Here is a 12,055-nt window from a genome sequence, read left to right as displayed (position 1 = left end):
TTTATTTTTTGCTCAATTCTAATCTCTTGAGTTTTAGAGTCAACAAAACTAAATCCATTATGTTCCATTGCATTATGTTAAAGTTCAACAACGAAATTTTACAATAATTATGAGCAATCGTAAGCACAAAAGTTTTCCAAATACATATATTGTTTAAAGACAAGTATTTATAATTGAACATTGAATAAATTAAATTCTGAATAATTTTTAAATTATTTTTATTCTCCAACGTTCACTATGTCAAATTTTAAAGAAGTGAATTTGGTTATAATTATTGTGAATGACATAAAATTTGTTTTGAGAACCAATGTCAAATTTCATCCATTGGAGAGTATATTGCCTATACCATTCATTCTTGAAGTTTCAAACAAATTGTCAAATCAAGGAATCAAAAACCAAATGTCAAAATAGATAAACCGTACGTAAACTTTGGAAAGAACATTTGGAAAATTTGTATAGAAAATACACGTCATTGTTTCGTGTATTATTTGTCTAATAATTGTATCAATTAGAATAAAATACAATATACATATTTGAAATTTTAGTAGCGTATAAAAGATTTTAGGAAAATTATAAATTAAATATGTTTATAAAACATTTGTGTTTAGTTTATTTGTTAGTTTTATTTCTTCAAATCTGTTCCTGTGGAAGAGATTTTTATTCGATATTAAATGTTAGAAAATCAGCATCGACAAATGAAATAAAAAAAGCATATAGAAAACTAGCCAAAGAATTGCATCCTGATAAAAATAAAGATGATCCAGAGGCTGATACAAAATTTCAAGATTTAGGTATGTATAAAAAAAAAATTTATAGTATTTCATCAGATAATTTTTTCTATCATGGTTAACTAGGTGCCGCATACGAAGTTTTATCTGACCCTGACAAACGTAAAACGTACGACAGATGTGGTGAAGAATGTTTAAAAAAAGAAGGTTATACATTATGAAAATTGATTTATGTAAATAACTTCATTCGAAAATAAATATTTATATGTATTAGGCATGATGGACAACTCTGATCCTTTTGCTAGCTTTTTCGGTGATTTTGGATTTCATTTCGGTGGCCATGACAGCCAGAATCATGAAACACCTAGAGGTGCAAATATTGTAATGAAACTACCGGTAACATTAGAAGAGTTATACACTGGAAATTTTGTAGAGGTACGCCCACATTTTTTTTTGATATTAAAAACAGACTTCAAATTATAAAAATTTAGGTAGCACACAATAAACCAGTAATGAAACCAGCTTCCGGGACACGAAAATGTAATTGTCGCCAAGAAATGGTTACGCGGAACCTTGGTCCAGGAAGATTTCAGATGATACAACAAACAGTCTGTGATGAATGTCCCAACGTTAAATTAGTCAATGAAGAACGTATACTTGAAATTGAAATTGAATCTGGAATGGTAGATGGTCAACAAACACGTTTTGTTGCTGAGGGTGAGCCACATTTAGATGGAGAACCAGGAGATTTAATAATAGAAGTGAAACAAATGCCACATTCTGTATTTGAAAGAAGGGGCGATGATTTATACACGAATGTAACAATCAGTCTGCAGGTAATTTTAATTATTAAAACTTGAGAATTTAAAAAAAAAATATGTTAATATGTGGATAATGTTATAATAGGAAGCACTTGTTGGCTTTTCAATGGAAATAAATCATCTTGACGGTCATAAAGTTTCAATCGTAAGAGATAAAATAACATGGCCCGGTGCTCGAATTAAGAAAAAAGGCGAAGGCATGCCTAATTTTGATAATAATAATTTACAAGGCACATTATATATTACATTTGATGTTGAATTTCCAAAGAAAGAACTTTCGGAAGAAGAAAAACTAGGTAAAATTTTAAAATATATCACACTAAACATATTTCTGTATTAATTATCAATCATTTTTATTTTTAGCTATAAAACGAGTTTTAGAACAGGAATCAGTTCTTAAAGTATATAATGGACTTAATCAAAATAACATAAATTAATAAATAAAATAAATACGAAATTAGTAAATGTTAGTTTTGTTTAGAAAATAGTAAATCATTTCATTTAAAAAATTTTTAAATCTCATATCACATATCTTCATACATATATCATATGTATGTACATAAGTGTAAATTTAATATTTGAAACAACCAAGTTCAAATTTTTCGAATGAATATTTATTTCTTTATGCATCACATTTAAATTTTCATATAAATTTTTTATTTCCAAAATAATAATTCACCATTTAGCATGTTATAAAAATAATAAAAAAATACATGAATATTTTTTTATAATTTTAAAGAAAAAAAAATCTACTTTAAACAAAATCAAATGCATTTGTATATATACAATTATTAGAGCAAATATTTGCAGGCAAGGAATATTTAACTAATCCCAATTTAATTTAAAATGTGTTCACTTAAAACAAAAAAAGAAAAGAAAATCAAGAATATTTAAAGAGATAAAGAATTTGTGAATGCATTTGTTTTAACAAACAAGTAATTTTTAATCATAAATATATATTTTTTAAAACATTTATGGATTAATAAGCATAACTCTGTATTAAAACCTAACATTTTTTACACACGTTGACAATAACGCTGTCAAGACAAAAATATTACGATATCTATTAAATACGAAAGTAAAAGAGTTGAAGATTATACCCCAACTGTTGTTATGACGGTTATTTAGAGATCTTTAGATGTTCACTTAATTTTATGTTATTACAAAAACATATCTTCCAGCACAACAAACCTTTTCTTCTTAAGGACAAACAAATATTCTTGAGTGTGCATACATACATAATATTTACTTCTTATTCTCTATTTTATATTCTCTGCATACTTACATATATGACGTATACTATACCGTATGATTTACAAAAAAAATAAATGGATGCACATATTTACAAATAGTATATTATAAACGAACATATTAATATAATATTAAAATTAATGTTAAATAATTCGATATATATATATATATATATATTTTATGTATACATACCTACATACGTAAGATATCCTGGAGCAAAGCATCATGCAATACGCAGAATCCAAAAAAAAAAATTTTTTTTTTTTGCCTAAAATGATGTTTACAATAAAAAGATTTCATCTCACATTAGATTTTGTATCTAGCTTAACCACGAAGGATGTAAAATTTGCTTTAAAATTACAATAAAAAAAAAGAAAAAAAAAAAAATTTTAAAATTTGAGAAATTGAAAATCTACCATTTTTTTTTAATATTAAAAATAAAAATGTTTAATTAATACTGTTCTAATTAAAAAAAAAAACACAGAATATCTAACAATATCTTAAAAATAAATGAAATGAAAAGAAAATTTCAATAATCGTACCGATGAGAAGATTGGTAACTGCTTTCCGACTTGTAAGTATTATAGCATGCACATACAATATACAATGTTCGAGTACATTTATTTCTTTTTCTTATTATATTGTTTTTTTTTTCTTGTAAATAAAATAAGTGAGTTAAAATATATAAAATAATTGAATTTCTGATTTCCATAGAGAGTAATCAAATAAATATGTACATAGGTATTTTTTTTTATATAAAAGAATCTAATATATTTTCATGCGGCTATATTATATTATTATAATTTCACAGTAGGTTCTCGCTAACAAAATCATTTTTGTGTGATGACAATAAATTGAAAATATAACAATCAACTGCTCTAACAGTAAATTAAGAGCTGTCATATATCTGAGAAAATATTAATTTTTAATTGATTTTCAACACAAAAAAAAAAAAATGGAAAAATATGAGTGTTCTCAGAAGTAATTCGATTTTTTTTCAAATAATTTTCAGTTCATTTTATTGAGCTTTCAATGTAGGTAATTCTTGCTCTCATAATAATAATAATGTTGTTATAGAATTTATTTTTAAGTAAAAAGTAAATTCAATTTTACCGCATCATAACGCTATTATTTATTTTTTTTTGTATTAAAATTAAAACAAAATCCTTTTAAAGAATAAAATTTCTTATATTATAAAAAATTATCTACATACATACATATATAACATTGTAGCAATAGGTACTTCAGTGTACCTACATTATAATAAAAAACCTTTGCACCTTTATAATATTCAAATAAAAAACTATGTAGCTATAAATGTACACATGTTGGTACTTAACATTATAATATTATTTACGTTGATTTAAATTATCTTACCCTACATTTTTCCTAACAATATCAAAAACAATAGCCTAGCTATTTTATATTAAAATTGTCATACAAGTAAAATGAAAATGCTTGCTAGAGAGCATATGTCATAAAGAATACTAAAAATTTAAATATTTTATAGAAAAAAAGCCGGATAAATAGCAAAAAAAATTTCCCTAAAAACATTATTTGAATTCGTATGTATGTACATAGGTTACAAGGTCAAATTTTAAATGATACCATATGACATTATATTTTAAGTGGACTAACTTATTCTTGCTATTAAGTGTGTAAAGAAAAATTTATACAATTTATATAGTACATACATGCCTATATGTACGTAAAAGCATGAACAGAGAGTCATAATATAAAATATAAAATTATTTATATGCATAGAGTAGACAAACTTACATACATGTTTATTTTAAATATTTAGTTTTGGCTTTTGGCTTATTCAACTATATTTATTTGTGTTTAAAAGGTTTGTGCACAAAACAGAGCATCACTTGTTACAATAGCCCTTTTACATTAAAATAATAAAAGCTTCAATGAATTATTCTTAAAAAGTTTTACTGAAAGACAAAAAAAAAAAAAAAAACTGCTTCTTTTATAATTTTAAACAATAAATGTTATGAAAAAAAGTTACTTTCAGGCGTAGAACGTTGGTTAAATTTCAAATTAAGGACAATCAATAGAAAAACGTTGTATACAACTTAGAAGTTTATTCAACCCAAATCGTTCTCTCTCTCTATAAGAATAAAAATACAAACGTTTTAAAAGACTTACATATATGTATATAAAAAATTCTGCAATTTAGTTTTTAATACGCCTGCATAAATTAGATGAAACACAATTATCAGCCTGACCATTTCGTCTTATTTTCCAAGCAAATGAAATAAATAGGTTGGTACTCATAGTAACAATTTTTGAAAATTTGTTAGTTCTTAGATGCAAAATTCAATTGCATATTCATATTTAAATAATTCTATAGATAGTATCTAATATATTTAAACATAGTTAGTATCTAGATTCTAGAGCAATATTAAATTGATAATGTGTCTTCATGAACAGTTTTTGTTTATTTTAATATCATTTATAAATTTTTTATAAAAATTAATAGAAATCTTCAATTCATTTCAATTGATATTCCTTTTTTTTTTTGGTTTTTTAGAAAATGCGTTCAACATCCTTAACATCATCACATCAAGATGTTAGTAGTGTTAATAGCAGTAGTAGACATCATCATAAGCATAAAAAAGGTCCAAAACAAAATTTAAAAAAATGTATTATAACTTGTTTTATATTCTGTATAACATTTTTTATTATAATTGAAATAACATTTAATCAAAAATTATTAAATGTAAGCGAAATATTACAACACAATAATGGTGATACGGAACAGTTAAATAAATTAGCAAATAAATCGAAATATTATTATGTGAATACAATCGGTTGTAAAATACCAAAATTATATGAAGAAAATTTACATTTAGATGATTTTTCATTTAATGAAAATTTCGAACAAAGTATTTCAATAACATCAGTTCAAAATGGATTATTAAAATTGAATACTAATAGAACATACCTGGATAAGGAATTTGGTATTAAGGATATTGAAAAAATAAATTGCTTTTATCAATATTTTAATCGTAAAACCGATACAAATAATATTTTTACATCAAATGAAAAAGTTCCATTTAAAATAACACAATTAAATAATAATGATGATTTTGATCCAAATGATGATGATAATATTGGTTTAATTCTTATTGGAGATGCTAATACCGATATTAATAATATTGAAAATCCTGCAAATAATTTACAAATTGAAGAAAATAAATTTATTAAAGTTTCCTGTAATTATGATAATAAAGAATTTTATGAAAATTTTCATTATTCAGCAAAAGATGATTTTCAAGGTATTGACAGTAATGGTGAATTATCAGTTTTTTTAATTGGTATAAGTAATGCCTCGCATTTTTTCCTCTTAAATCATTTAAGAAATATAGCAAAATTTATGAGAAAATCAAATTCAATAGAATATTATGGTTATAGTAAAATTGGTGAAAAATCATACCAATATTTTTATCCATTATTATGTGGATTAGATGAAAATGAATTACATGTTGCATGCAATTCAAATACATTCAATGAATCCTATGACCGATGTCCATTTATATGGAAACGTTTTAAGACTGCCGGTTACACAACAATATTTGCTGAAGATGTTGCAACAAATAAAATATTAAATTTTACTCATAAAGGATTCTCAAATAAACCTACAGATTTTTATTTAAGACCATTACTTGTCGAATTGGAGAAATTACGTGAAACATTTAAATTATTAAATTATAAAGAAAATAAAATACCAAATTATAAAATAATTGATTTATTAAGACAATTAAATAACTTATATCACTTTAAAAAATCATTTACATTTTATTGGATAACATCACTTTACAATAAACGTCCAATTGTAGAATTAATCGATAATGATATTTTTCAAATTTTTTCATATTTAAGTATGTCTGGTATTTTAAATAATACAATATTATTTTTTGTTAGCGATCATGGAGCACATATTAATTATCACAAATCATATTTAAATATATTAGAAGAACGCCAACCATTCCTTTTTACATTATTTCCTAATTGGTTTGAACATCAATATCCGAAAGCCTTTCAAAATTTTAGAAATAATTTTAATAAGTTAACTACAGCTTTTGATTTACATGAAACACTTTATGATTTATCTGATTTACGTTTAATAACTGATGATAAATTAGATATAAGATCAAAAGAAATTAAAGAAAGTGATTCATTTCCACGTGGTATTAGCTTATTTTTACCAATACCACAAACTAGAACATGTGAATTAGCTGGTATTTCATATGAATCATGTACTTGTCTTGAGAAAAAATTAAATATAGCTAAAAATGATTTAAGAATACAGAGAGCTGCTAGATACATGGTACAAGAAATAAATCAAAAAGTACGATCAAATTCACAATGTAGACATTTACATTTAAATTCAATCCTAGATGCGACAATAGAAACTCCAAATAAAAAGTTACTAAAACAAAGTCAATCAGTATCATCATCAACATCAGATGAATTTGTTATGGATATAACGTTACGTATACAAACAAAACCTGGTTTGGCCGAATATGAATCTGTTGTACGTGTTACACCGTATACAGTTTCATTAACTGGAGTTATAACTAGAATTAATTATAATAGTAAAGAAAGTTTCTGTATTGAAGATTCATCATTAAAAATTTATTGTTACTGTTTTCGTTAGTAAAAATTAAAGTAATTATATAAAAATATATTTAAAATAATAATTTTTGAATCAAAATTTAAATTAATTGGGAATTTTAAAAATTAATATATATTTAAAATAATTTAATATATTAAAATAAAAAAAAAGACTTTTGAAAATCAAATAATTTTCTTTTTACAAAATTAAATTTACATAATTAAGTAGAACGAATCTAATTGTATTAATTATCATAACATACTTACATTTAAACAAATTTTTACTATTTGAAATTTATAAAACTATATTTTCTATTTTTGTGCAATTTTGAATACAAAACATCGTTATATTTTTATTTTAAAAATAACTCAAAGAAAATAAGTAAAACAAATTTTCCTCTATAATAAAAAAAAAAATGTCTTAGAAATTTAAAAATGTGTATTTTTGTTTTACTTGGGTTTAAACTAAATGAACGAGTTCCATGAACGCATTTTGTTCGAATTTGAAATATGTTAACTATTTCGGATACTTAACGAGAAACTATTGAGATTTTTTACACCATATTCTTTAAATAAAACCACATTATTTTTGTTTAATTAAGTAATTTTTTGTTTTAATTTAGCTTTATTACTTGTTTTAAATTACAAGTCTTTTGGTTAAATTTCTTAGCTAATACTATATTTAACTATTATTTGTCTTTCTGAATTTCATAATTTTCAATTCTAATTATTCACTTTATAATTATTTAATTTAAATAAAGAAAAAAAAAATTACATATTATTTTTATTACTTTTATACGATATTATTATTTTAAGAAATATATTAAATAAAATTTATTTTAAAATTTAAATTTTAAGATTTTGTTTCAACATTTTCCTTATTTTTACCTATTAAGGGAAAATTCTGTATTGAACTATTTTCTTTTTGTTGACTTTTACAGTAAAATCTTTTATGAGCAATATAAGTCTTCATATAATTAAACCTAATATCACACGCTTCACAATATTTCTCATTGGCGTGTTTATCTAAATTGTTATCATCTAATATTTCAGGTGGTGAATCAGATAGAACTAACGGTGTTATTGAATCATCGGAAATTGAATTTGCTGCTGCTGCAGTACCAGACATATTACCATCGATTTTCGAAGGTTGATCGGATACATTGATACTAAAATTAAATTAAAATTTAATAAATCAATTATAATTTCGCTTTTTATAAAATATACTCTTCAATTGGTTCAACTTTTGGAATATCATCTTTAACCTCAAAATCTGTCTGGAAATCTGAAGACGGTTCGCTAGGAGTGGTTTCACTTTGAGAATGAGCTATTTTAATATGTCTTATCTGAAAATAGTCCATAAAACTTTATTTTAAAAGCAAGATCATTTATTTTTCATCTTTTAGAATTTACCACATTGCCTTTATACGGTGAAGAATATGAACATAAATCACATTGAATTTGATTTGAGTTTTGTTCGACATCTTCAGAGTTCGTATTTATTTCAGTTTCGTTGACATCTTCTTCTAATATACAGGACATAAATCTTTCCTCACTAAAATCAGCAGATTTCTTTTCAAAGTGCATTCGAATATGTGTGCGCATTCCCCTAAAGGAGTCATTAAAATTTACTTTACTTGACAAAATTTTTCTAACAAAAAACAAAATTACCTTAAAGTATTTCCTTTATAGCGACATACAGAACAACGAAACGCTTTTACGCTATTATGACCTTCCAGATGTTTTCTATTTTCGGCAGCATTTGCACTAAGTATACCACAAACTGGACATTTGAACACATTTTGAGATGTAATAATTTCGGAACATTTCCCAGGGAATTCATGAATTTCATTACATTTCTCACATCTTTCCGCCTCTAAATTTCCATGCTATACAAATGAATGTGAAAATAAAAATTAGCTAGTCTTAATTATTTTAAATGAAAAAACAAGTTTACCTGTGAGGCAGCTGGTGCAACATTAACTGGTGCGGGCTCTTTAGCTTTTGGACAATAATAAGATTGATGCGCTCTTAGATTATCCAAAGATGTGTACTTAATTCCGCACGCCGCACATATTAATTGTTGATATGCAACATTCGTAGGCGCAACTGTTTGAGATGAATTTAAGGAGTTTGCAGAGCTTGAAAATTGCGTATTCATTTTCTGTTGCTGCTCGGTTATTTCCTCGTGATTTCTTGCCGAACAGTAATGTTGTTTATGTGCTAAATAATTTTCATATTTACAAAACACAATATTACACTCCTTACATTTTGATGCACCTTGTTTTACATATATTTGAGGTGAGGCAGCAGCGCTTACGATTGACGCAGCTGACGATGTTGAAGCACCTGACGGAATGTTTGCATTTGGATTAGTTGCTGAAAGTTCAGATCTTCTCGTTGAATTAGATTTTTCTACTAAATATTTAATATTTTGTTTTAATGTATTATTAGGAACAACATTTAATTCTGCAAGTTTAAATGCTACATCTGAAGCACGTTTAGACCCTAAATATTCTAAAGAGTTAAGAATTGGAGAAGTTGAAAAAATATCACTTTTAGGACTTAAAATACGTCGTTTTGGTGACGAACATGGACTGCTAGGCAAAGAAGGTGCGCATATTAGTTGTTCAGGCGTTGATGTGCCACTATTGTTTGAGAGGTTTTCTTTTCCTTCTAACGTTTCATTTAAAATCAAATCCGTAGATGGTCGTTTTAAAGGTGTTTTTCCCACCGATAAATCTAATGGAATGGTGTCTCTGAAAAATGTTTTTTTTTTATTTGTAATTTTTCAGTTTTTTATATAACACTCAAGTAATGAAATGTAATTATAATCTTAAACAAATTTTGAGCTCACTTATTTGCAAAATCTTTTTTCAGTTTTTTTAGTACATCGTCTTTGATTACAGGATCAACAATGTCCAATGGAGTATTTACTCGCTGTGCTGGATTCGAATTTGTTAGTAAATTACTTAATAAATGACGGTTTGGTAATGCTTTGGCAATGACCTTTAACGACCCGTTCTCAAGCATATAGCATGCATCCAGTTTTGCAGCATCAGCTGAAAGACTTGTTCTAAAAAAAACATAATTCAATATTTAATCTATATAAAATTTGTTTAAAGTTTACAGTGGACTAGATATAATATTGGCACCACCGATTAAACCATAAGGAATTAATACGATTGGATTTGTTGGTAAAGCTAAAATCGGTTGGTGATTATTAATTGCATCTGGACTTTTAGATTTTGATTGAGGACTTGTTGATTGAGGACGGCTCTGTGAATCAATTCTTAATGCCGCTAATCTAAAATTGTAAAATGTAATTTAAATTACTAAAAAATATAATTTAATACAAAAAATAATGTGAAACTTACTCCTCACTTCGTCGAGAATTGCAATAGTGTTGTTTGTGAGCACGGTATGTTTTTGCATTAGAAAATTTAATATCACAATCAGAGCAATAACGACCAATTTGCTAAAATATTAAATTATTAAAATAATTAAATTATAAATAAAAAAATTAAATTATTTTCTGTTTTATTACCTGACTAGAATTATCATCTCCGTTTGAGGCATTGGAACTTGCTGCTGGAGATGCTTGATGTATTCTCATATGCCTATTTAATGAGACTTTTTTATCGGCACTATAAGAACATTGGGAACAAGTGTAAAGTTTTCCAGTTTTAACTGATTTTCCTACTGGTTCACCAATTGAATTACTATCAATTCCAATTGCTGGGGAACTATCTTCATCGAATTCTTGTCTAAAATACAAAAATTGTTTTTTTTTTTATATATGTTCAAAATAACATATAATTTATAGTTAGAATAATAAAATGATTGAGGAACTATTAAGAATAATGAGAACATACCTATGAGAGCAATAATATGACTGATGAGCTTCTAATGTTGATAATGATGAAAATCCTATTCCACATGGTATACACATAAAAACTTTAACTCGTTGAGAAATATTAGGTGTTGTTGAGAGAGCATTAAAATTAACATCACTATTTTCTGAAATAGATTCTAAATTTGTTTCTTCATTTTTCGTTGCTTCATCATAAATATATTTTAAGTCTTTAGCATTCGGTTTTAATGCAGGATCTGATGCTAATGATTGATTTAATCTAACAGAAGGAACTGCAGATGGAGTTGTTGAAGGTTTTTTATTAACTTCCGATGGATTTGAAATATTATCATTTTGTTTTTCTATAACTGACTTTTCTGTACTAAATTCTTTATCTTCATCATCTGGTGGTATAGGATTTGGTGGTGGTGATGGTGGTGATGGTGATATACTTTCTTCTTTTGGTAATAATAAATCTATTTCTGTATTAGAAGTTTCTTTAACTGTTTCATTATTATCTTTATTGTCATTTATATCATTTAAGCATTCTTCTGTCATTTCTGAAACAAAAGTTAAAATTAATTAATTGATAAGATTTAATCATAAGTATAAGTTATAAAAATTAAAATTTTTTTATTTATAGTTAATTTAAATATTAAACACTTAGCAATTAGAATTATTACATATATTGGCTGAATAATGACATTGTGCTTTTGGGTAGACGTTCTAAATTTGAAAACTGAATTAGAACCAAATTGCAACTTAGACGTTGTACA

At 25.4% G+C, this 12,055-nt stretch overlaps 3 protein-coding genes across 3 annotated transcripts; 2 read left to right on the top strand and 1 right to left on the bottom strand.

Annotated features, from left to right (window-relative positions):
* The first annotated feature begins 447 nt into the window (after positions 1 to 447).
* LOC129612176 (dnaJ homolog shv) lies at positions 448 to 2,015 on the top strand. Its single transcript, XM_055525693.1, has 6 exons — positions 448 to 791; positions 855 to 935; positions 1,003 to 1,163; positions 1,220 to 1,564; positions 1,635 to 1,845; positions 1,913 to 2,015. Exons 1-6 carry the CDS (start codon positions 584 to 586, stop codon positions 1,984 to 1,986), a joined length of 1,080 nt encoding a protein of 359 aa, XP_055381668.1. The 5' UTR covers positions 448 to 583; the 3' UTR covers positions 1,987 to 2,015.
* A 407-nt stretch (positions 2,016 to 2,422) lies between these two features.
* Positions 2,423 to 7,568, top strand: LOC129612175 (uncharacterized). Its single transcript, XM_055525691.1, has 2 exons — positions 2,423 to 3,374; positions 5,340 to 7,568. Exons 1-2 carry the CDS (start codon positions 3,345 to 3,347, stop codon positions 7,467 to 7,469), a joined length of 2,160 nt encoding a protein of 719 aa, XP_055381666.1. The 5' UTR covers positions 2,423 to 3,344; the 3' UTR covers positions 7,470 to 7,568.
* A 256-nt stretch (positions 7,569 to 7,824) lies between these two features.
* On the bottom strand, positions 7,825 to 11,837 carry LOC129612179 (zinc finger protein ush). Its single transcript, XM_055525696.1, has 10 exons — positions 11,302 to 11,837; positions 10,974 to 11,193; positions 10,804 to 10,904; positions 10,557 to 10,733; positions 10,284 to 10,502; positions 9,384 to 10,185; positions 9,098 to 9,315; positions 8,840 to 9,035; positions 8,654 to 8,772; positions 7,825 to 8,595 (listed from the first exon to the last, which is right to left on the bottom strand). Exons 1-10 carry the CDS (start codon positions 11,835 to 11,837, stop codon positions 8,280 to 8,282), a joined length of 2,904 nt encoding a protein of 967 aa, XP_055381671.1. The 3' UTR covers positions 7,825 to 8,279.
* Between the last annotated feature and the right edge of the window lie 218 nt (positions 11,838 to 12,055).

Source organism: Condylostylus longicornis, unplaced genomic scaffold (assembly GCF_029603195.1).
Source record: "Condylostylus longicornis isolate FDR11 unplaced genomic scaffold, ASM2960319v2 ptg000063l, whole genome shotgun sequence".
Lineage (NCBI taxonomy): Eukaryota > Metazoa > Arthropoda > Insecta > Diptera > Dolichopodidae > Condylostylus > Condylostylus longicornis.
The sequence above is the reverse complement of the archived record's forward strand: the minus strand, read 5'-3'. Positions and strand labels throughout refer to the sequence as shown.